The 24168-nt window shown below is 63.5% G+C and overlaps 1 protein-coding gene across 1 annotated transcript; it reads left to right on the top strand.

The window, feature by feature from the left end:
- Positions 1-13509: 13509 nt before the first annotated feature.
- On the top strand, positions 13510-24128 carry CABP7 (calcium binding protein 7). Its single transcript, XM_043901391.1, has 5 exons — positions 13510-14030; positions 20965-21108; positions 22205-22317; positions 22602-22755; positions 22952-24128. The coding sequence occupies exons 1-5, from the start codon at positions 13922-13924 to the stop codon at positions 23077-23079; spliced, it is 648 nt and encodes a 215-aa protein (XP_043757326.1). The 5' UTR covers positions 13510-13921; the 3' UTR covers positions 23080-24128.
- Positions 24129-24168: the final 40 nt, after the last annotated feature.

Here is a 24168-nt window from a genome sequence, read left to right as displayed (position 1 = left end):
GCATGCCTTGGCACCGCTGGTCCCAGCAGGGCCACACTCCCCACCCTGCACATGGGCCCACTTTGGTCCTGGCTGCATCTTAAGGCCCCTGGGGGGCCCTGTGCTGTCACCGCTGTGGGACAGGGTGGGCAGAGTGAGGCTCAGAGAGGCCACCTGAACTTCTCGGAGCTGGGGTGCAAGCCCCATCCGACCTCTGCCTGGGCTGTTCTGCCCTCAAATGAGCTGGGTGTGGCCATCGGCCCCCTAAGGGGGCTCCCAGTGAGGACAAGCCCGGGTGGGGGTCAGGATATGAGGGAGGGGCTGTCCAGGGTGCTGTCGGATGCTGGGAGATGAGAGCCCATCCTGGCCTTCACCCCCACAGCAGGGGAGGCTAGGCTGAGCGTGGTGCTCTTGGAGTGTGTGGGGTTCACTCATGAGCCCCCCACCCGGCAGCTCCTCCTTGGGCCTCCCCCTGGGCAAAGGTGTGGCTCTGGCCCCGGGGAGGGAGCGAAGGTCTGGGGTGGGCATGTAGGCACCTCTCATCACCTCCCAGCTGGGGGACCCCAAGCAACTCAGATCACCCCCGCTTTGAGCTCCAGTTTTCAAAGCTGGAAAACGGGGTCACTGACATCTGCCTTGGATGACTAAACGAGAACGCACTTTAAGTGCAGACTGTGCCTGGCACGGAGGCTGCCATCGCTGCCAGGAAGCACGCGCCAGGCAGGATGCTGTCTGCCCGCCACACTCCCAGTACCGAGCATGATGGATGCAAAACCCTGTCCCGTAACGTCCAGAGTGCCCGGGGCAGGCAGGCAGGCAGCCGAAGCCTTCTCGTCTGATGCCCTCGGTGCCCAGCACAGAGCCTGGCCTGGGTGCTCAGTCCTGTGGGTGCTCAGTACTCAGTAGCTGAGTGAATGAGTCTCAGCCCCCCATCTGTGGGGTGGGGGGCCCCCCACCTGCAGGGTGAGGATCTTCAACCCACTCCCTGGGGCCCCGGCCAGCCGTTGTGCAATTCAGGTGAAATGTACATCTGTGTCTCTTTTTCTGATGGCTCAGAAAGTGTTTGTTTTGATAATTTAAATGCGAAGGAGGAGGAGGAGGGAGGTGGTAACTTCTCAGCAAACCAGATGGGGGCTGGGAGAGGTTCCAGGCCACGATGTCCCCCTGGCCCTGCTGGTCCGGTCAGCCTAGCTGTACTTACCACGGGGCCTGGTCATCACTCAGCCAGCCCCTCCTACAGCCCTTCTGGCCCAGAGGAGCATCCATCAACGTCTCCTTCCCCCTGACAGCCCAGACGATTAGCCAGTCCCGCCTGAATCCGGTGGCCCTGCCACTCGCAGCCACCATCTCTGCTTCCCCCTCCTTCGCCGGGGACCAGGCCAGGGGGTGGGGTGGGGAGTAGGGGCACAAGGCAGGCACAGCACGAATCCCCTCTTCTGGGGCACCACCGTGTCCCCATTTTACAGACCAGGGGCTTGGCTCCCAGAGGCCAGAGACCTGCCCAGGGCCACACGAGTGAGGCCCGGAGATGTCACTCAAACGCAGATCGGTCTAGCTGCGGGGCCCACGCTCTTTATTTCTGTCGCCCTTGTCCCAGCCTCGGTCTCCCCTGTGCTAAGAGAGCTGCAGACTTCCTCCAGGCCCCGCCCCAGCATCCCAGGGACGGCACGATGGATGCAGGTCCCATGGGGGGCAGGTGCGACATGCCCACACACCCACGGACCGACCCCCAGCTGATGGAGCTCCTCCTCGGGGGCGCGGCTCCATCTGGTCAGGCGCTGCGCCAGGCTGATGGATGGGCCACCCGCCCGACCACCCGCACGCTCACAGCTGTGCTCCAGGGTCAGCAGGGCGCCTCCACGGCCCCTCATTCAGTCATTCAACAAACACAGGCTTAGCAGGGGGGCCCACTGTGTGCTGGAACACAGCTGAAAAATAAGAAGACCCCACTGCTGCTGGGAGTGGGGGTGGGGGCGGCCTGCTCAGGGTCTGCAGAAATGAGGGGTGCAGATGCAGCCCTGGCAGGTGGGACTGGAGGGGGCCATGAGGAGAGGGAGTGAAAGATTCTAGAGCCGACAGCAGGTCAGCAGCAGAAGCCGGGGGCGGGGGTGATGGTATGAGCCCCACTTTCTAGGTGAGGAAACCAAGCCTTGGAGACCAGGCACCACTAGTCCAAGGTCACAAGAGGGAGCAGCAGGGCTGGGCTGGGGGTGACGCTGCATGGGGGCCACTGACACCACCACCCCACCCCGCACCAGCCATGGCATCCAAACCTTGACCCCGGCCCCAGCCCGGCCGGCCGAGGGAGTCCGAGAGCAGCCTCCGCTGCCGCCTCACTCGGGGAGGCAGCTGGCCCCTTGGTGCTGCCGCGGACAGGAGCCGGGCAAGAAATATCACATCATTAAAATGACAAATCCCTTCACTAACTGAACTGGAAGGCCTGCCTCCCTGCCTCAGATCATTCAGCCCCCTCCTCCCCGGCCCCCAGCTCATCCCTCCCCTCCCGGTCCGGCAGGAGCACGTGGAGGGACCACTGCCTCGTCCCTGAGATGACCTTGGGTCCCTAGCCCTCCGGCGGGGACAGGGGGGGAGTCTCTGTTCTACAGGTGAGGAAACAATGGCTCAGAGAGGGGATGAGACCCTCCAGTGGGGGCTGCCTCATCTCCAAGGGTCCCCACCCCAACGTAGTGGCCGGGGCTCCCTGGGTGATCTCAGAGCCCACATCCAACTGCAGAATTCCACAGCCGTGCCCTGCCCCTGCTCAGAGGAACAAGGCCACAGCAAGACTTGTATTCCAGAACGCTACCGTGATCTGACACAGCGCCTTTCCCTGGGGCCCATCCTTGTCTCTCTCCCTGGGGGGCAGGGGGACACTTGTCTGAGCCCCATGTTGTGAGAAGGATGGGGCAGGGCTGGCTCTCCTGGATTTACAGGCAGGAGCCCCGCAGGGGGGTTGCCGAGGCAGGCTGCCACCCTCTGTCTCCCCATTTGACAGCAGGTCCTCTGGAGCAAAGCTGAGGCCGCGCCACGTGGGGCCTGTGGGTACTGAGTGAGCGCCCGTCTCTCCCCGGGCCCACCTGTGCGTGCCCATGTCTCATCCACGCCTGCCCACACATGCCAAGCATGCTGCACACCCAGAAGCATGCGATGCAGGTCCAGCCCTGGGCTCTGGGGTCCCGGGCGCTCAGACCTATCCACCCCCACCCACATGTGTGCACACACTTGGCCACAGCCGCACATGCCCTCGCCCACCCCTCAGGCGCCCACCAGCCCCGTCCACATACATCTGTGTCCCATGCCCAGAGCCGGCAGGAGCCCCACATGGAGTCCGGGCTCCTCCGGGGAGCGGGGCAGGTGAGCAGATGCCGGGAGAGGCGGCCCGGCCCCACAGGCAGCCTGATTCCCAGAATGACCCCCCCACTCCGCGGCCCTCCTCCAGGCCCAGCCAGCAAGGACACGCCGTCCGCCCGCCCGCTGTCCTGGTCTCCTTGGACGCAGACAGATCCCACGGAGGCGTCTGGCGCATCCTGACTCGGCCGCAGCCACCACTCCGGCCGACCGGCCCCTTCCCCGTGCCCAGGGCCGTCCTGCCGTCCTCCCCCAACCTGCATGGCGGCCGCGCCAGCGCCCCCCCGTACCCCTCCCTCCCAGGGTGGAGAGGCGGCTTCTTTCAGAAATCACCACGAGGGGGTCTCCCAAGCCTTTCCACCTGACCTTGGGCCAGTCCTGCCTCCCTCAAGACCTCTGTTTTCCCGTCTGGAAAATTGGGAGGGAGGTTGGACTAGAAATCTGCTAAGGTCTTGCCCGTCTCTGGCTGGGCGATTCTCCCAAAGGGTGGGAGAGGGGGGTTAGGGGAGACACAGGGAAGAGGAAGCAGATACAGAAGGGGACGGCCCCTCCCGGGCCCAGCTCCAGGCGTGAGATGCTTGGGGGCTGGAACACCTGGGGGTCTGTGCGTGCTGAGCCTCTTCTCAAGCGTTCCGGCCCCCTCCCGGTGGGTGCTTCGTTGCCATTTCACAGACGAGGAAACTGAGGCCTGGAGAGATGCCACGGGGAGCCTAGAGCCCACCCCACCCCCGGGTCCCCGCACTTGGCCTCCCCGAGGACCACAGTGTGGGAGCCGGGCGAAAGACTGCTCCCTGTCCTGCCGGCGGTCAGGGAGGGCGGTGTTCCGGGAACCGCTTTCTTCAGAGCCAGGAGCCTCCCCACTCCCTGCTCCGGCTCCTGGCTCCAAGCCCACCCCCCCGGCACTGCCCATCGCTGCCCATCCATCTGCTGTCACTTCCTGGCAGGGCCAGCGGGCCATACATCACCCAACCACGAAGCCTGAGGCAGCCCGGCCAGGCGGGTGGGCCGGTGCCCGCCCCGGTGGGACCCACCCCGGGGCTGAGGGTGGGATTTCAGGCGCCCACTCCTGCCTGTGAACAGGGAGCTGGGGCCAGCAGAGGAGGGGTCTCCTTGGAGTCCCAAAGTCCACCCCGGGAGATAGCCACTCCCTGTGTGTGGGGGGGACACAGGAGGCAGTTGTGGGCCACGGGGTGACCTGAAGCGGAGTGTGGGTCGGCAGATGGCCCACAAGCGGAGGGCACTTGGTCGGTGGAGCTCTTGGCAGGAGGACAAAGACTCTTGTCTCCCTGGCCCCCACCTGCCGAGTAATTTGCTGATGGAGGTCACTGTCTCCTGAGGGAGCCATGCTGGAGGGGGGCAGCAGGGAAGGCTCACACTTGGGGGAGGGGTGGTCCTCAGTCAGCCTCCTGCTCCCCTCAACCCGCACACCCCCACACCTCCTGCCCTCACCTCCCAGGGCTGCCTCTGTAGGGAGCCTCCAATTCTGCATTCATTCATTCCCTCATTCATCCATTGACTCATTCATTCAACAACCCTGTCTGAGCATCTGCTCTATGTCACAGCACTGGTATGCGGCCTCCAGCAAATCCAGCAACAGACAAGGACAGAAAGTCCACGGCGCGCTAGGTTGTGGTAGACCACAGACAGAGGGCCTCTATCAAATGCCCCTCCCACTGGTCCCCTAGGCAAGCCCTTGTCACTCTCTTGACCCAGGCGTGGTTCCCCCGCCAGCCTTCCAACGGCATCCACCTACTCTTGAAGGAGCCCAGGGTGCAGGGGCAGGCCAGGGTGGTAAAGCAGGACTGTGGGAAAACAGGTGTGGCTTGCCTGTGTGTGTTTTCTTTTTCAGCACGGTGTGGCCAAGGAAAGCCCATCAGGAAGGCGGCTTTTGAGTAAAGACCTGAAGGAGTGAGCAGTGACGGTGTCTAGAGAGACAGCGTTTCTGGCAGACAACAGAGCAAATGCAAAGGCCCTGAGGCAGCAGGAGGAGGTGAGCAAGGGGGAAAGTGGAGGGCAGAGAGGCACAGAGAGAGGCACCCTGGGCTCCTTCAAGAGTAGGTGGGTGCCGTTGGAAGGCTGGCGGGGGAACACGCCTGGGTCAAGAGAGTGACCCAGGCTTGCTTGGGGGACCAGTGGGAGGGGCATTTGATAGAGGCCCTCTGTCTGTGGTCTACCTGTCCTGCTTCCCTCCTTTTTCTTTTTTCCTTTTTCTTTCCTTCACTAATTAATCCAGCAAATATTTTTTGAAGGCCGGAAATCGATGGAGCCTCTTGTTAACTCAATCCAAAGGACACTCCACTCTGCCCCCAGTGCCTGGGGTGGGGCTGGACCCCCCGCGGCCCCCCTCCATGCTCCGGTTGTCAGCCCACCGGTCCCTTCACACAGACGCAGGGTGACAGGGTGAGAAAAGCCACCGAATGCTGGAGTCTAGGACCGGTGAGTCTCAGACGCACACACGAGGCTGTCCCCTCCCGTCCCTGGTTCTCAGCTTCCTCACCTGTGAAGTGAGCAGGGCCAGAGGACCGAGAACTCTTTCTAGTCTAAAATGCAGACACTTTGTGATTCTCTCCCCCGCCCAGAGCCCTGGGAGCCCAGGGAGGGGCTGGGCTCGATGGAGCCGCTCCACCATGTCTACAGGGAACTGAGCTTTGAGCTCGGAGGGTCCTCCTCTCCTCTGGACTCGGTGGAACCCCAGGTCTGGGAGGGGCACGCACAGACCCTGGCTGGCACCCCCCCACCCCACTCAGCTGCCCCAGGAGCCCTGCTCAGGAGGAGCCAAAGAAGAGCAAGAGGTCCCAGTGGTGACCGAGCCCCAGCCGGGGACGGATGCTCCCTGCCCCTGGCCCTGCATGACACCCCAGTTCACCCCGACCCCCCATAGCTCCTCTAATTACATAGCCATAAAGCACAAATCTCTAACGATCCAATTAGTAACGCCATTACTCCTCTGTCCAGGATTAAAATTACCAATTAAACTGCTGTCGATTTTATCATCACTTAGGCTCGACACGACCGGGGCACTTCGGGCCACAGAGGCCCATTAGCGGGCCCTTGAGCAGGGCGCTGGCCGGGGCCAGGGCTGCAGGCCTAACTCAGCAGCTCAGAAGGAAGTCCTGGCACCCACCACCCCCAGCGTCCTGGTGCACTGCCCCCGTCCTGTCCCCCAACATCAGGGACTCCAAAAAGATGACAGCCCAGTTCCCGACGGAACCGGAAGTGGCCGGGGAGGAGGGACTTGTGCAAACCCTGCCTCTGTCTGGGCAGCGCCTCCAGCCTGGGCGTTCCCCCACGGTCCCCTCATCAGGCTCCCTGTTTCATGGCCCAGCGTCTCAGCACCAGGCCAACCTGCACGGCTGAGTCCCAGGAGGAAGGGCCGGAAGCACTCCTGTGAAGCCTGGCCCCCCAACCCCGGCTCCTCTCTCTGCTTCTGCAGTGCCCTCTGCCCCCAGCCTCGAGGTACCCTCCTCACACCACATCCCCGCTATCTGATGAGCTGCTCACAGATCAGTACAGTCCATCTCCCAGGTGACAAGCAGGGGCTCCTTGCGGCGGGGGCCTCAGTGTCTTGTCTCAGCACAGGGGAGATCTTGGAGCACAAAGTCAGGGCCCAGGGAACAGGCATGTGCTGGCCCTGCCTGGGGGGTGAGGGTGAGTGAGCTCCCTGTCCCCGGAGGTATGCAAGCACAGGCTGCAAGCACATACCACCCAGGCCACATGGTGGTAGGTGGAGGCAGCAGCTCACACGCGCGTGGTGTGGCATGCATTTTAGTCATGTCCGAGTCTTTGTGACCCCACCAGGCTCCTCTGTCCATGGGATTTCCCAGGCAAGAATCCTGGAGTGGGTTGCCATGCCCTCCACCAGGGCATCTTCCCGACCCAGGAATCGAACCCTTGTCTCTTGCCTCTTCTGCCTTGGCAGGTGGCTTCTTTACCAGCTGAGCCACCGGGGAAGCCCCCAGCTCACACATGGAGAAGCATAAACACTGGGCTGGATGACTGAAGTCGGGGAATGAATCTGGTTCTCCTGAGAAAGAATTTGAGACGTCAGGATCTGAGAACCCTGTTGGAGAAACCAGAGGGCTCAGTCTTCTGATGTCCAGCCCTTGCTCTGGAGGTGCTTTCCGCAACAGGAGAGGGGCAGGAGCTGGGATGGGGGGTGGGGTGGTGGGATGGGCCCCGGGCAGCTGGAGATAGGGAGGCAGGCGCCAGCCTGAGAACTCAGCCCGGGGGGGTATGCTAAACGCTGCTGGTCCCAGCATCACAAGGACCCCTCTGAGACATCAGCTGAGCGGTAAGAGCGAACCTGTGTGCTCTGCCCTGGACCCCGGCTCCGTGCTGCCCACACCATCCTCCTTCCATGTTTGTCCTGGGATGCACCTGCCCTTATTCCCAACAGCTGGCCCGAGGTCTCTCTCTCTCTCTCTCTCTCTCTCTCTCTCTCTCTCTCTCTCGGGTCTGATCCCAGAGGACAGGTCACAGCCCCCTGGCAGGGGCAGGGTGTGCCACGTGAGGCCACAGAGCCCACCCACAGCGTTGGCCATTTCACTGTTTGAACAGCCCCTCATGCAAACGGAAGCTGACACATAAGCTCTTTTATGTCACACCGAGAAAAGCGGAAAGGACCTCACCCTGCCCAGAGGGGGCCACACCCTGCAAGGAGGGGCAGCCCCCTCCTCCCCTTCCCCCACCACAGGGCCGATGCCCAGGTCGGCCAGACATGGGGTCTCTTCTAGAGGAGCGGCCGCCCTGGGCAGCTCGGTCTAGCGTCTCATCAGAGGCAGCAGACTGAGGCAGGGATCCGGGAGCCCAGAGCAATTAGGAGCGGCCTCGTGCCTGTCTCCCGCCAGCTGCCACAGCTGTCCCTCAGGAAGCGGGCCTGGAGCGGGGGCTGGGCCCCTGATGCCCCAGCCAGCTAGCAGCCTGCCCCAAGGGGGAGACCACAGCCCAGGGGACCAGGGGCAGGAGTGCTGTCCCATCCTGGGCAGGGACACCATCCAATTCCTCCGGCCCCTGCCCACACTCAGCTTCCCAGACCAGACCTTCCTCCGTGGAGCTCTAAGAGTTAGAGTTCTCACTCTCAGAAGCTCCTGGGAAGCTTTTTAAGAGCATCCCCTTGGCCTTCCCTGGTGGTCTTGCCAGCGGCTAAGACTCCACTCTGCCAATGCAGATGGCCCGGGGTCAATCCCTGGTCATGGAACTAGATTCCACATGCTGCAACTAAGACCCGGCACGGTCAAATAGAGAAATATTTTAAAAAACTAAATAAAGTACCCAGCCAAGCAAACTCTGGGGGAGAATGGGGTGGGGAGAAGTGCCTGTGTCCGTCTCTCCCCCGCCAGGTTTTTGCGCCTTTTGCCATCAAACCCAGGCCCGAGGACTAGAAGCTTCTCTGCTCCTGTGGCCATGCCTCCCTCTGCCTCTCAGGCTTCTCCTGGGCTCAGGGGGGTGTAACAGCTGGAAAGGGAGGCTCTCAGGGTCCAGCCTCTCAGCATGTCCCAGCACGGTGTGTGCCAGGACCGGGGCACAGCGGGGTGTCATACCCCGGGCCCAGCCACACTGGACTCCAAGTCCAGTCCTCTTTTTTCCATCATTGAGCTGATCTCAGGAAGCAACAGTTTTAAAGACCTGTCCCTTCCACCCTGTTTCCCTCTCATGGACCCTGCCCCCTGCTCTGTCCTATACACCTTTGTCACCTGCAGGAGCTGGCCTCTGGGGGCTCACAGAGGGTGCCCAGGGCAAGGCAGGATCAGAGCAGACAGGGGCCTCTGGGCCCGGGCCTGCTCGCGCCGTGTGGCTGGGTGTGCCTCTGCAGGTCTACAAATTCCATTATTCATTAAGTGACCGTGTGAGTTTGCCTGGACGATGAATATTTTATTCACCTCTACACATTGTCCCCAGCGGGTTCTTGGAACAATATTGTTCCCTAGCCAAGGAGCAGAGGCCAGAGCCTCTGGCCTCCCTGGAGTGCCCCTCCCTGACCAGCGTTCCCCAGCAGGTCCTGAGTTTGGGCAGGGCTGTGGTCAGCGGTCCAGGCAAAACCCTACACGCGATGCTTGCCATCCATCCACTTTGATATCCTGCCCTGGACAATGGGTTCATATCTCTTCAGGGCCTCCCAGATCCCCGCACAGCTCCACCCCATGTGGTGGAGCTCTCCCTGGTGCTGAATGTGGGTGGAGACAGGATGCTGGGGAGCATGCCGGCTTTGAGAGGAGAGGGCTGCAGTCTCCGGGTTGGCAGGGGAAGCCTCCAGCTTCCGCATGGGGAAGCCCCTACTTCCCTCATCTTGCCTCCCTGCCTGGTGGATCCTTCCAGAGTCCTGGGGGGCGGGGGAGGGGTCACCTCTCCCAGGGTCTCCAGGACGCTGAGCCAAGGACTAGTGGGGGAAGTCCCTGGAGACTCCTCTCTGGAGGGCCCACGAGTCTCCGGGTAGCACCCCAGGGAGTGCGGTGTGATGACAGTGGCACCTTCCCCAGATGGGGGAGCGACAGACACAATTCACACCCTGCGATCTCGCCATCTGCTCCCCCGTGACGTGCAGAGGGGAGGACGGGGCTGCAGCGCCGAGGGGCGGGTGGGCTGGAGAGCGATCACTCGTTCATTCATTCATCCTCTCATTCATCCTTTAAGCAGATCTTCGCCCAGCCCCTGCCACCTTCCCAAGCCCAGCCTAGCCCTGGATCAGGCCCTCAGATCTGGGGGGTGCAGACCCCCGGATCCTGCCCTCCAGAGCTGAGTGGGGGAGTGGTCCTCTCACACGTCTGAGCTCCTGCCCACCCTGGCTCCTCCTCCTGGAGTTCCTTTGGCTTGGAGTAAGAGCCACCATGTTCCATCCTCAGCCACCGTGTTCAGCACCCAGGATCTAGGCACTCACTCTGGGGGCTGGATGTGTTCCTATTTAACAGGTGTGTAAGCTGAGGCTCAGAGACACCCAGAGGCACAGGTCCAGCTCTGGGGTCTTCATGTGGAGCTCTTACTGCTCTTGGCACTGCCTGCCCCCCGCCCTGTCAGGAAAATGTCAAGCCCTGTTTCTATGATCTTCCTCTGTGAAAAACCCCTCCTCCCCCCACCCCCATCACCTCACCTGCCTTTCAGCAGGCAGTGAGCTTTGTCCTTGGGCGCTTGCTCTCTGAGCCCCCTGGACAAGCCGCTCCCTCATCCTCTGACTCCCAGCCTGGCTTGCTCGCGGGACCTGGCACCCAGGGGCTGCCCCACAAAAGGCTGAGAAGGTCGAGGAAGCTTCCTGAAGGAGGCAGCTTTCCTCTGAGCCTGGAAGGGCAGAGAGAGCAGATGACCCAGAGCCTGACTCCCCATCACATCCCTACCCAGCTCCTGCCTTGAACTTGAACCCCAGCCCTGCCACCCCAGCATGACCCAACCTGGTCCCTTGGGCTCCCTGAATGGGGGTGCCCTTGACCATGAGTTGGGGGCATGGCCAAACTGCCTTCAGAGTCTTAGAGGACTCCATGCAGGTCCTAGGCACAGCCAACGTGTAGCCCAGGTGCAGCTGGCGGCATGTGGAAGACTCCCTGGACACACAGCCGGCTCCACGGGCCGTGACTTTGCACCAGGGGAGAGGACAGCGATGGCCTGAGGTCAGGGATGACCCTGGCAGTGGGGTGCTCCACAACCTCGCGGCTATAATCCCTTGCTGCTATACACCAGGTGAGTCCTGTCCCTTTAGCCTCCTGGGATCCTGCCCCAGGGAGCAGCCTGGCCAAGAGATGGTCACAGACCAAGGCTGAGGCCTGGAGGGAGGCCCATGTCTCCAGAGGACACCCACACCGTCCCTCAGCGCGGACGCGCAGGCAGTGCAAGGCAGGCCCACCCACTTGGTTTTTGTTTGATTTACTTAGGGACTGCTTCTGCCCGTCCCTATGCTTCTTGGAAGCTCGGAAGCTTCTTGGCCTGGGAGTCAGGAGGGATGCAGTGGGAGCTCTGTCAGGCCAGCACCAACATGCCCTGTGAGCCACTTGGAAAGTCACCGGGAGCCGCGTTTCCCCCCAGCCCCTCGGCGGGCACCAGCCCACCCTCCTTCAGCGTGGGGGTCCCGAGGAGCCAGCTGGTCGCTCAGCAGACACCAAAGGAGTGGGCCGCTGCCACTCACCCTCCCAGTCAGTAAGTCGAAGCTCTAATTATTATTATTTCATATAGCTCGGGGTGCAGGGGTGGGGGGAGTTTTCATGCTAATAGGAAACTCCTCAGAGACACAGGGAGGCCCAGCCAGGCACCTCTCAAATGTTAACATCTCCCCATCCTCACCACTGCCCAGGGGGTAGCACTGCCGCCCTCACTTCACAAGGGAAACTGAGGCCCCAGGAGGTTAAAGGAGATGACTGACTGGTAGATGCGGCAGCCCCTGGTCTGTCTGGCTCCGAGGGCCGGGCTCTTTCTTCCCTGTTCCTCTGCTCCAGCAGAAGAACCGAGGGAGCGCAAACCACTCGGCTCTAAGGGTGGGATGTCAGACCCGGGACAGGTGGACGAAGAGGGCCTCAGCTGGGGCTTTTCTGAAGACTCTCACACCCCCAGCCCCAGGTCCTAAAGGGTACCCACTGGTCCACAGAGGCTGGGGAGACAGACCAAGAGCTGCGGTCCTGCCTGGCTCCTCTGCAGGCTGTAGATGCTCCTGGGAGCCTTGTCCACAACCAGGCGTGAGAAGTGCTGGGGCCCAGGCCTGGCCCGGCCCAGCTCAGCCAGGGTTGGCATCTCTCCCTGAGCCCCTCTCCCCAGGCTGTGATTAATCAGCGACAAAAAGCAGTAAAATGTAATCAGCCTGGGGAGGGCAGGGCCAGCAGGGCCATGGCAATCAGCTTTCCCCCTGGGGCCGAAGGCTGATTGGACCAAAGAGGGGAGGGAGGTGGTTCCAGTGGGGCCTCTATGGAAGGACTGATGCTGAAGCTGAAGCTCCAATACTCTGGCCACCTGATGCAAAGAGCCGACTCACTGGAAAAGACCCTGATGCTGGGAAAGATTGAGGGCAGGAGGAGAAGGGGATGACAGAGGATGAGATGGTTGGATGGCATCATCGACTCACTGGACATGAATCTGAGCAAACTCCAGGAGATAGTAAAGGACAGGGAAGCCCGGCATGCTACAGTCCACAGGGTCGCAAAGAGTCGGACACGACTGAGCGACTGCACAACAGGGGCAGGGTCTGCATCTGGGGCCATGGTGAGGCCTGGGGGCCACGCCCTGCCCTGTAAAGATGCATGGACATCTGTGAACACAGGCCCCAGCCAAAGGCTGCACACTGTCCCCAGCCTGCCCACGGGCTCCTGTCCTCATCTCCCAGCTCACAACCTTGGCACACACAGGTGGCCGCACACCCCCCCAGCACGCAACCATCTCCATGTGGACTTGAAAACACACATAGACACCCTGGTGGATAACAGGGTGTAACATGCACACACACGTGCTGCCCCCTCACTCCACAGGCACATGTGCCCTGGGGCCTGGGACAGCCCTGCATAAGCTCCGGGTCTAATCTGGAGCCAAGTGAGCTGACCGACCCTCAGAGCAGTCCCCACAGGCTCCCAGCCACCTCTGTCCCCCACGGCCTCCCCCGCCTGGCTGCTTCTCTGCAGGCTGAGTGGTGGTGAGCATCTGGGAAGGAGCCAGGACTGGGGTTCCACTGCTGGGTGGGCAAGGTCAGGGGCCAGGTCTCAGCCACAGAGCAGGGGAGACTGCCCATACCTATCCCCAGCTCCTGCCAGCCGGCCCTGCCCCATGACCTTGGTCAACGCCCTTCTTCCTCGGACTCAGTTTCCCCTCTCTGGAGCCTCTCCTGGCACCAACACTGTGATTCTCTTCGAGGACTCAGGGGCCAGGGCGGGGGCAGACCTCCGCTGGCTGCCTGCTATCTGGTCCTCGGCTCCCTGCTGTCTGCTGGAGGCAGGTGGGGGCCAGCCAAGGGGCTGGAAGGAAGGGCCCCACCCCCACCCCACCCCACCCCATCTTAATTTAATCCGGGTGGCTGCGGACTTGGTTTGTATTGGGGTGGGGGTGGGCGACTGAGCCTCCGTAGGGAGAAAGAGGAGCCCGGGCCAAAGGGGTGAAGGAACCCCCGGCGGGCTCGGGCTGCCACGCAGGGGCCGGCGGCGGGAAGGGGCGGGGGGGGGGGGGAAGCGCGGAGGGGACGGGCGAGCGGCGGGCGGGGGAGGCGGGGAGCGCAGCCAGCGCGACACGGAGCGAGCGAGCGAGCAAGCAGGGGAGGCGGCGAGAGCCGGAGCGGCGGGCCGGGCGGCCGCGCCGGCGAGCGGACGAGCGGGCGGCCAGCAGCGTGCAGCGCGGAGCGCGCGGGGCACCGAGGAGCGGCAGCGGCGGGCGCAGCGCGCAGCGGCCCGAGCGGAGAGGCCCGAGCGGCGCCGCCCCCGCGGCCCCTGCGGGGCCCCGGCCGGGAGCCCGACGAGGGAGGGGGCGGCATGGACCGGCGGCCTGGGGCGCGGGGGCGCTAGGCCCTCGGAGGGGCGCCCCCCGCCTCGCCGCCCTCCGCAGCCGCGCGCCGCGCCCGCTCCAGCCGCCCCCGGGGCCGCCGCCGGCCCATGAGCCCCGACCTCAAAGTTTGCGGCGGGCGGGCGGGCGCGGAGCCTTCAAGATGCCGTTCCACCCGGTGACGGCGGCGTTGATGTACCGGGGCATCTACACCGTCCCCAACCTGCTGTCGGAACAGCGCCCTGTGGACATCCCCGAGGACGAGCTGGAAGGTGAGTGCCCCGCCGGGACCCCCGCCGCCGGCCCTCCTACCTGTGCGCCCAGGTGAAACGCGGGCGTAAGGGCGCAGGGGCTGGGGGGCTGTCTGCGGGTGCCGCCTGCCAGCTGGGCGCTCCAGCGAACAGCTGCGCGGGGAGGCCAGACCAGGTCGCACCCCTGGGCGCCGCGGCGGGGGGTCGCGAAGGCGAAGGGCCGGCCCAGCCTCCGCCGCGTGGTCCCCCGCGCTGCGGAAACTTGCCGGGCCCCGCAGCGGGGTCACGGGGCCGCGCAGTCCGCGGTGACGGTGCGGCAACGCAGCGGGTTGGGTTGGGGGTCTGAGCTAGGCACCCCCCCCAGCGCCGGCCCCCGGAGCGCCCGCATCCTGATCCCCTCGGCGGCGCCCGCCCGCGGCTCTGCACTCGCATTGACATTCCGCTCGTGTCGCTTTTAAAATCCAATCTGCTCGGGCAGCCAGAGAAGGGGAGCGGGCGCCTGCCCTGCTCCTGCCGGCTGCCGGGCGGCCCCCAGCCCCTGTTGCGGGCCCCGTAGCCCTTTCCCCACAGCCCTTCGGGGACCCCAAGCCCGAGCGCCGGGAAGGCAGCCGGGGAGGTAGTGGCGACAACAAGTGGCCAGACTGGGCGGCTTGGTCGCGATAACCAAGCCTGGTAGGGAAAGGCAGAGGGGGACGCGACTGCATCTGTTCCCCGAGTCCCTCCACCTCTGGACATGAATGGGGACCTTGGGCAGTGGGCTGGGCAGGATCAGAGCAGATAGCAGAGCCCGGCGTCCTCAGACTGAGGATTATGGGCAGCGGTGAGACCCCTGGGGCCTGCAGCTATTTCTCTACAGGACTGGGGGCAGGGGCTCAGGTTTCCCCTCCCCCAAGGCCTCCTGGGGGCGGCTGGCAGTGGAGTGAGGGGCTCTGGGCTGATGGGGGTCTTGGCCCCATGGTATCTGCTTGTCTGCTGTTGGGGGAGGGCCTGCAATCACCCAGAGGCTGGGCCTCTCTTCAGGTACCTTAGGGCCAAGGGTCTCTGAGATCTGGGGCTCAACAGGGCCTTTGCGGGGTACAGCTGAGACACCAGTGAAGTCAGGGGTGACGGTGGGAGCGCAAGCCACGGAGAGAGGTCCAGCCGCACCCCCAAGCCCTGGAGGGAGCAGATCTTGAGGGAGTCAGAGGGGATCAGGGGGGAAGATCAACGGGAGAAAGCACCCCCACCCCCAAGCCCGCACTGCACCACCATGAGCCACCTGCTTCTCACCACATCCCCCCGAAAGCCGCCAGAGGTTGGGAGAGCTGTGGAAATGGGGTGTGGTGTCTGCTGCGGGCAGGACAGATGGATGGGTACCGCTACTGGGTCTCTGGCCTTGAACTCCAAAGCCCAAGTCCGTGCCCTGTCTGGGCCGAAGCCCGGGAACCAGAGTCTCATCCAGGGCCTAGGAAAAGGAGGGGGTACAGTGAGGGGCAAGAGGGCAGGGGATGGGGCATTAGCCGTCTCTGCCCTAACACTGTCTTCTCCTGCCCCGGGCACTCCAAACCTCTTAGAGTTCCCCCTCCACAGGCCCTCATCCATCCCTTCTGGCCAATCGGGCAGAGGTACACTTTGTCCCCCCCCGCACCCCAGGCAGCTTTCATCTCATTCTCTCCTCTTGCTCCCAGCATCCCACCATGCCCCTGGCAGCCTTGCTGGGGCCTCACTGGTCCCTCTTCTCCTGATCTCCCAGCCCTGGAGTACAGACCCCAAGGAAGGGGAGAGGTGGGAGGAGGCTGGGATGCAGGGGTGAGCAGGGCACAGGGCGGGCAGTGCAGGGGCAAGGAGCCCGCAGGCTCCCCTTGGACCGCATGGCGGACATGCTGGCAGGAGCCCAGGAGTGTTAGTCACCAGCCACACCAAACGCACTGCCTGCTTCTAGCCCGTCCCCTTCTCCCGGGCCCTGTGGAGCAGGGGGCCCTGGCACAGGGGACATCTGAAGGGCAGGCTCTCCCTGGGAGGGAGGGGGAGGCAGATGATGCCTGTAGATGCTTGGCGGTCCCCGCCCATCTGGGGCAGCCTGCGGGCAGCCAAGGATGAGAACAGGAAGTCCTCTGTGATCGACCCCCTTCTTGGCTGCAGGCACTCTGGAAGCCCTCCTCCGAGGAGACCAGGTCTCTGCAGGCCCGTGGTCCTTGGATGCCAAGGGCTGGGTGGGAAGGGTGACCATCCATGGCACAGAGTCCCCCTCTGCCCCATCCACCTCCCCAGTGGCCCGTCCGTGCTCCTGTCCCACCCAGGCCTCGGCTGGGGGACGCCCGTTGGTGGGCGAGCCACCTGTGCCGAGGACAGCGAGCCCAGCAGCTTGGGATGAGACGCTGCAAACAGTACATGCCCGCCTGCAGAGATCCAGGGGGCTGTTAGGACGGGGGAGGGAGGTGGAGAGCGCTGGCTTAAGGTGAGGGCTTCCTAGCCAAGCAGTGAGGGGTTCACATCTCTGCTCCCTCAATTTATGGAGTGACCTCAGGCAACCACTTGCTTCTCTTGCCTCAGTTTCTCCATTTGTAAAAAGGAGTTGGCCTTGCCCCTCCCCAGGGCCGCAAGTGACAGAGGACATGATGGAAATGCTCAGCACAGGAGGGGCTGGCACAGGGTTCAGTGGGGGCTCGGAGACCAGGGCAGCAGTGGGGCGGGGAGAGGGAATCGGGGAAAGCCCACGAGGAAGGAACACGCGGTTCGCGGGGGACCAGGCCAGAAAGGCAGGCTCGGGGAAGGGGTGGGTGGAAAGGGCCTTGAAGGTCCGTGGACGCACTTGGGGACCCCTGGGTGGGTAGACGTGGCTGGGCAGAGCTGGCCCGGGTCCCTGGCCCTCCTAAAGTGGAGGACAGAATCCCCCAGATTCTCCCCAAGATGCACACTGCACGGCCCCCCACCTGCCGGGCCCGTGGCAGCGCTGAGGCTGACCCCAGTGGTATCGACGGACTTGAGCACCTGCGGGTGGGAGCTGGGGAGCAGCAGGCCCTCCCTCAGAGAGAGGAGGAGGGAGACAGATGGACAGGCAGCCACCCACCAGGACAGGGGTCTGCGCTGGGCACTTGACCTGCTCAGACAGTCAGTGGAGTCTGCACTGCATGGCCAAATGGGGCATTCTGGGTACAGAGGGGTCCCCTTTCCTGCCCCTCTTTCCTGCAAGCCCAGCAGGCACCTCTGCACAGGCCAGAAGCTCAGGGAGGCCAAAGTGCTGGGGCGCAGGGCCAATGCCGCGGAGAGGAGCCGTCACCGCAGAGGACACACTCTGCCCCCTGAAAGTGACCTCCAGCCCACACACCCCTTCTCTGGACTCCGGCTCCCATGGGGCTGGTTGGAGAGTCTGGCCCTGACGCAGCTCCCTGGGTCAGGGGAGGGATTGAGGGCGGAGGCTGGAGGCAGCAGGAAGGGACCCGTGTCGGCCTGGAAACTCAGAGGCCCTGCCAGCCCTTGCCCGGGCCAGGCGTCCCCATGCCAAGATGGAGCGCGGCAGGCTTCCCCCAGCCTCCTGGGGCAGGAACAGAGTGAGGCTTTCGGGGAAACACGCCCCGCTGGGCTGTGTCAATGGCAGCAGCAGCAACAGGCAAGCCGTGATGCCCACACTGCTCTGGGAGCCCCCAGCAGCATCCAGGTCTCCAGGATGGGGCAAGAGTCACGTTCTCAGCTCACAAACGAGTCTGTGGAGGTTCAGAGAGGGAGGTGCCGTGTCCAGGTCTCTTGGCTGCTGAGCAGCAAGGCCAGACTCCAAGCCCTAGGCCTCCAGGTCCTGGTACCAGCAAACAGGAAGGCTGGCCTGGTGTCCGAAGCTCCCTGAGACCTCCCTTCTTCCGGCTCTGCCGGAACATCTGGGGTGTTCTGATTTATAGCATCCTGCTCTGAGCCAGGCCCGGCCCAGCCAAGCTCTCACATGCTTGATTTTCCTATTTATTCGTTTCTGCAGCCCCATTGTACAGGTGAGCAAACACCCACCCGAGGGCACCTGGCCAGTACGTAGGAGAGCTGGGATCTGACCCAAGTCTGTGTGACTTAGTGCTGATTCTCCGGCTGAGAAGGTGATCCCGGAACTTGGCCTCGGGGAATCAGCAGGGGCTGGGTCGTGGCTCTGAGCAAGGCTGAGGACACAGCAAGACAGACGCGTGAGCGGGCGTGCCAGGGAGGGGTGGTTAAGGGGACGTGTGGAAGGGGAGGCGGCGGCGTTTGGACTGACCCAGCGGTCTTGGGAGGTTAGTCCTGCCTGAGAAAGGGATGCCTCTGGGACTGTCGCCTGCCTGCGTACCCCAAGATTGACCTGCTCTGCCCCCGTGCGTGTATTTTCTCAGGACTTTTAGGAGGAGGTCAGGGGAGCGAGCCAGCACCCACTGCAGCACCACTGTGCTATGAGGCTGCGGTTTTGCCATCCCACTGTGAGATCTCCCAACTGCAGACCCAGAAAGATGGGGTGCCTTCCTTGGGTTCCCACTTCTCCAAACCAGCCCCTGACCTGAGCGTCTGAGGATGGTTCATCTGAGGGTGATTTCCCTCTGCCTGACTTTGGCTTGATCCCCCTCTTCTGTGGTGGCCCATGGGGGGCGGGGGTCCTTAGGGGCTGCACGAGAGGACAGGCGGCACCCCAGCCTCCCCCTACCCCCCGCCTCTGGCTAACACTTGCCCTTACTAGGATGGTTTGTAAACTAAGAGTAAATGGGTTCTGAGAGGTGGCCCCACACCACGTGGACCATGAACTTCTGCTCAGCTCCTCTGTGCATGCTCCAGATGTAGGAGGGGGTCCCTGAATCAGTCATTCATTTAACCATTTATTAGCAAATGGCTCGGTTTGGATGACTGCACCCTTCCAGGTCACGGGACACAGTGGTGAACAAGACCCACCCATCCCTGCGCTCATGGCATCTCATAGTTCACAGTCCAGCGTGGTCAGGAAGGAGTCCTTGGGGGAAGGGGTCTGTGCGGGGGCAGGAAGGGAGGTGATACCGTCCATCCTTGCTGGGAACCAGGGATGTATCAGAGTTTGCCATGGAGAGAGGATAAGCTTTGCAGGCAAAAGGAGCCTCACGTTCAGAGGGCTGCAGGGGGAGCAGCCCTGGTGCCCACCTGGACTGAAAGGGCCCCTAGGGCTGGAGTTCAGGACACGTAAGGTGGGCAGAGCCTGGGGCTGGGTCAGGAGGCCAACAGAGCCAGCCAAAAACCTAAGAGAGAGAGAGAGTGTGTGTGTGTGTGTGTGTGTGTGGGGGGGGTCGGGCACACTACGCCTGGCTGCAATGCCAGTGTCTTCCTCTCTTACCCAGGACTCCCAGGGGACTGGAACCCCTGCAGCACGCTGGAACTGCTGGTCCTCTGCTCACACACCTCTGGGGGTGGGGGGCTCGCGACCTTCTCGATGGCCAGGGAAATTCTAAGTGGGCGTTGGCCCAGAGTTCCCCGAGTCCAGGGTTTACAGGAGTTCCTGGTCTGGCCCAGCTCTCCCTTCCAAGCTGCTCCTCTGGCCAAGGGGCCACTGGTTAGGAGACTGGTTTCTCAGGCCGTACCTAGGATTGGGGGGGTGGCAGTCCAGAGTCAAGAGGGTCTGGGGGCCTAGGCAGCTCAGGTGAGGCCTGTGGACACTTGTCTGGCCTGCGTGGCAGCTGGAACCTTCAGGCCTTGGGTGCAGACGCCAGGTGGGATGAACCTGATGAAGTCTGGGGCTTCGGCCGCAGCTGCCTTGCTATGTGGCTTGGGACACAAGGCCACCCTCTCTGGGCTCTAGTGGGTCCAGCAGGATCAGGGACTGACCCCAAGGTGCAGGATCCCACGGTCAGTCTCAGGGGCTCACAGACCCCCACAGTGGCCACCTAGCCTCCTAGACCTCACTTTCCAGGTATGCAGGACGCCTCTCCTTCCAAATACACCTGCACGCGTGAGCTCCCCTCCGCCTGCAGACTGAACAAGGAGACCCCCGGGAACCTAAGAAGAGCGGGGTGACAGTGGACTGAGAGACCCTCCACACAACAGGAGGTGCTCTGTAGGACCCTTCTGGGGCTGAGTAACAATGGAGGGACAGCAAGCCCAGAGACAGAGGTGGAAAAGTGAACGGGGACAGTTTAGAACCCTTCAACCCTCAACCGTTCCTGGATATCTTTGGTAAAACCTCACACCATGACTGCCCATTTTACTGTGGGTAAGACTGAGGCTGGCCCAAGGTCGCTCCTCGGGTTGCTTCTCAGGCTCCCAGCCCCGTGCCTCGCTCTCCACCCGAGTCACCCAGGTTCCTGGGGGCTGTCTCCCCCTCCATACTATGTGGTGATCGGGGGGGAGTGACCCCCACACCTCAGCTGGCCTGGGCCTGCGGAGGCGCCTCCATCCAGCCTGTCTTCCCCCAAATCTTGGGCTCCGGGAGGCAGTCTGCGCCCAGCTGTTAGCCCGGAGCTGCGGCTGCCTTTCGCGGCCGCCATTAAGGAGTGCTAGCCGGTGTTAACGAGCTGAGCCTGGGGAGGAAGTGTGATGGGGATGGGGGGGAGGATGGGAGGAGTGGGGGGAGGATGGGAGGAGCGGGGGTGGGCGGGAAGCCTTTGGCAGCTCACGGAGGACCGGCTCCCACCCGAGTCCTCCCCTGCACAGCGGGCTCCGTGGTGCCGGCCACACGGGGTCGTTGTGAGCACGCCTGGAGAGGCTGTGGGAGCCTGGCACGTGGAGCCCAAGACCCCGGGGCGATCTCATCACTGCCGCCACCCCGGCTCCACTGCTGTGAGCTTGGCCTGCCCCGAGCTCCAGGGAGGCAGCGCTGTAGTGGACTCTTGGGCCACCCACCGACTCTCTCTGACCAGACCTGCAGGGTCTCCAGAGGGTGGTGAGGGTCAGGGCGGAGGGGGCAGTCTCTATCCCAGGCTCAGGTGGAGAGGTCTCGGATCCCGGGGGCCTGGGGAGGGGGCTGTCGGGGACAGGGGTGAGGTCCTGACCAGCTCTGCCCCTCCCCCAGAGATCCGAGAGGCCTTCAAAGTCTTCGACCGCGATGGCAATGGTTTCATCTCCAAGCAGGAGCTGGGCACGGCCATGCGCTCCCTGGGCTACATGCCCAACGAGGTGGAGCTGGAGGTCATCATCCAGAGGCTGGACATGGACGGTGAGCCGCGCCCCTGTCTGTTTCCTCAGCCCTCACCTGCGGGGGGCACCGGGGAGCCAAGTCTGGACCCTGAGCCCCCAGGACTGAGCCCACAGGGGTCCTTTCACTCTCACAACTCTGGGTCAGCCCCAAGCCCATGGCAGTTTGCAGCCGGGTCTGGCCCCATTTCTCAGCTGGACGGCTGAGGCCAGACAGAGTGTGACAGCCCCAGCTATACCCAAGAAGTTGGAGACTCTGTACCTCTGTATTCCAAGAATTTTTCTTTCTTTGGCCGTGTTGTAGCTTGTGGGATCTTAGTTCCCCAACTGGGGGTTCAACTCGTCCCCCCTGCAGTGGAAGGAAGGAGTCCTAACTACTGGGAAGTCCCCAAGAAAATTTTAAAGTACAGAAAAGTAAGAATATCTACTAAATGGGCTTCCCTGGTGGCTCGGTGGTAAAGAATCCACCTACAAGGCAGGAGATGGGGCTTCGATCCTGGGTTGGGAAGATCCCCTGGAGAAGGTAATGGTAACCCACTCTGGCATTCTTGCCTGGGAAACCCCATGGACAGTGGAGCCTGGCGGGCTACAGTCCCTGGGATTGCAAAGAATCGGACACGACTGAGCGACTAAACAATGTATTAATATGCCAGTTCCCACCACCAAAAAAAAAGAAAATCATTAGTTGTATTTGCCATCTGGCTTTCCATGAAGGAAAACCTCGTAAGCACCAGAAAGGCCCAGTCCTCTCCTCCCAGTCTCCTCTGGCCCTCCCACTCCCCCTCTCCACAGGGACAGCGCGTGCCCCCCTGGGCGGGTGTTCCCCCACCCTGAGCTTCGTTTCCTGTGTGTTGGGGGGAGGATGTCGGCCCTACACCTGCTCCGGGCAGCAGCGTTCGGGGTGAAACATGTCTCCCACGGGCGAGACCAGTCAGGGCCCGCCTGCCGCACCCCAGCCCACACACACACCTGTCAGGTGGGGCCTCCGCACACTCGGCGGCTTCAGCGTCAGCCCGGAGCCTGGCGCGTGAGGCTCCGAGGAGGGGCTCCCTGGGTCCCCGCTGGCCCGCGGCGCCCGGGTGCGGCCTCCCAGCTGACCGGGACCCTGCCCACTCCAGGTGACGGCCAGGTGGACTTTGAGGAGTTTGTGACCCTCCTGGGACCCAAGCTTTCCACCTCGGGGATCCCGGAGAAGTTCCACGGCACTGACTTTGACACCGTCTTCTGGAAGGTATGCCCTGGGTGACTGGAGGGCTGTACTGGGGCCATCGAAGGGTCGGGCCCACGCTGTAAAGTGGGGGCAGTGACGCCTCCAGGCTTGTCCCCTGGGCCAAGGGCTTCCCTGGGGAGGCCACTGGGTTGAGGACTCAAGGAGAGGGGTGAGTGGTTCCCAGCCCTCCGGGGCCTAGAGGCTCGTCGCCAGCTTGTGTGGCCGCAGGGGCTGGGTGGGGACGGTGTTAGTGTTGGTGGCTGTGGTGGCCATGGCCAGAGCACCATGTCTCCCCTGCACCCAAGTGCGACATGCAGAAGCTGACCGTGGACGAGCTGAAGCGACTGCTCTATGACACCTTCTGTGAGCACCTGTCCATGAAGGACATCGAGAACATCATCATGACGGAGGAGGAGAGCCACCTGGGCACGGCGGAGGAGTGCCCCGTGGACGTGGAGAGTGAGTGACCCCCCGGGACCCCCGGGCGGGGCAGGGGCGGAACCCGGGCTGGGGGTGGGGAGCCCTGGGGGCCGTCCTCGTCTACGCCAGACGCCGCGCCTCCACGCGCCCCGTGCGGAAGGGCAGGCGGCCCCTGAGTCCATCGCTTGGCTGTCCCTTCTGTCTCTCTGCTGCTCCCCGGTGGCGGCGGCCACAGCCTGCTCCAACCAGCAGATCCGCCAGACGTGCGTGCGGAAGAGCCTCATCTGCGCCTTCGCCATCGCCTTCATCATCAGCGTCATGCTCATCGCGGCCAACCAGGTGCTGCGCAGCGGCATGAAATAGGCGCCTGGTGCGCAGGGCCAGGGGCCGCTCCGCACCGCCCCGCCTGCGCCCGCCGCCCTGCCGCCCGCCCCCGCCGCTGCCCCTGGGCCGCCCCCCGCGTGTCCTTCAGGGCCTTGCATGGGCCGTGGCCCCGCCGTGGAGGTCCCAGCCCCGCCTGCACCCTGCGTGACCCACCCTGGCCTGCTGTCCCATAACACCAACTCTTCCTGCTGTCCGGGGCGGTGGGGGGCTCCGGGACGTTAACAGGAGGAATCTGTGCAGGGCCCGGGAGCTGCCTCCCGGAGGCAGGAGGAGGCACTGTGTGCCCAGCCTGGTCCCTGAGGGGTGCCCGGGCCGTGCAGGGCTGTGCAGGGGGTAGGAGGTCTCCCCCTGGAGTGGGACGAGGCCGGGGTCTCCTGGGTGCTGGGCCCTGCAGGCCTGAGGAAGCCCGCCCTCTGCTGAGTTCCTCCCTGTGACCTTCCCTAGACTCAAACCAGCCTTCGTCCTCACACTAGAGAATCAGCCCATTTCAGAGAGGAGGAGTCTGAGGTCCAGAGGGCTCCCAGAGTTGGCCTCAGCTCCCCCCATCAATGGTGATTTTCAGGAAGGGCAGAAGCTCACGAAAGATGGAGCCTGGTAGCCACCCCACCTGTTGGGCGCCCCCACCAGAGGCCCAGTGACAGGGGGCCTCATTGCCTGCCAGCACTCAGTACAGCATCTCGACCTGGCGTGCAGGCTGGGCCGCGGATGCCCTGGGTCGCCTGTGTGGTCTTCCCACCCATCAGGGGGCTGGCTCCTCCAGGGTGGAAGCCCCCCTGATGTTGGTGCTGGGACGCTCAGCCAGGCTGCTTGCCCCAGCCCAGGGCCCACCCTCTGGGGGTCTCACCCACTTCTCCACACCATCCAGGCCGGAGACCGGCTCCGAGCCCCGCCCGAGCTGTGCCACCTCGTGCTTGGCAGGGGTGGATGTGGGGGCCGGGACAGCAGACCCCGTCCTCAGCTCCCCTCCCCAGATCCGGAGCCACGCCTGGTCTGGACCAGTCCTGCCCAGCCGCACTGAGCCTCCGCCGCCCCCCCGGGAGAGAAGGGCAGCAAGCACCGGTCAGGCTG

Source organism: Cervus elaphus, chromosome 5, assembly GCF_910594005.1.
Source record: "Cervus elaphus chromosome 5, mCerEla1.1, whole genome shotgun sequence".
NCBI lineage: Eukaryota > Metazoa > Chordata > Mammalia > Artiodactyla > Cervidae > Cervus > Cervus elaphus.
Note: the sequence above shows the minus strand (reverse complement) of the source record. Positions and strands in the feature narration are given on the sequence as shown.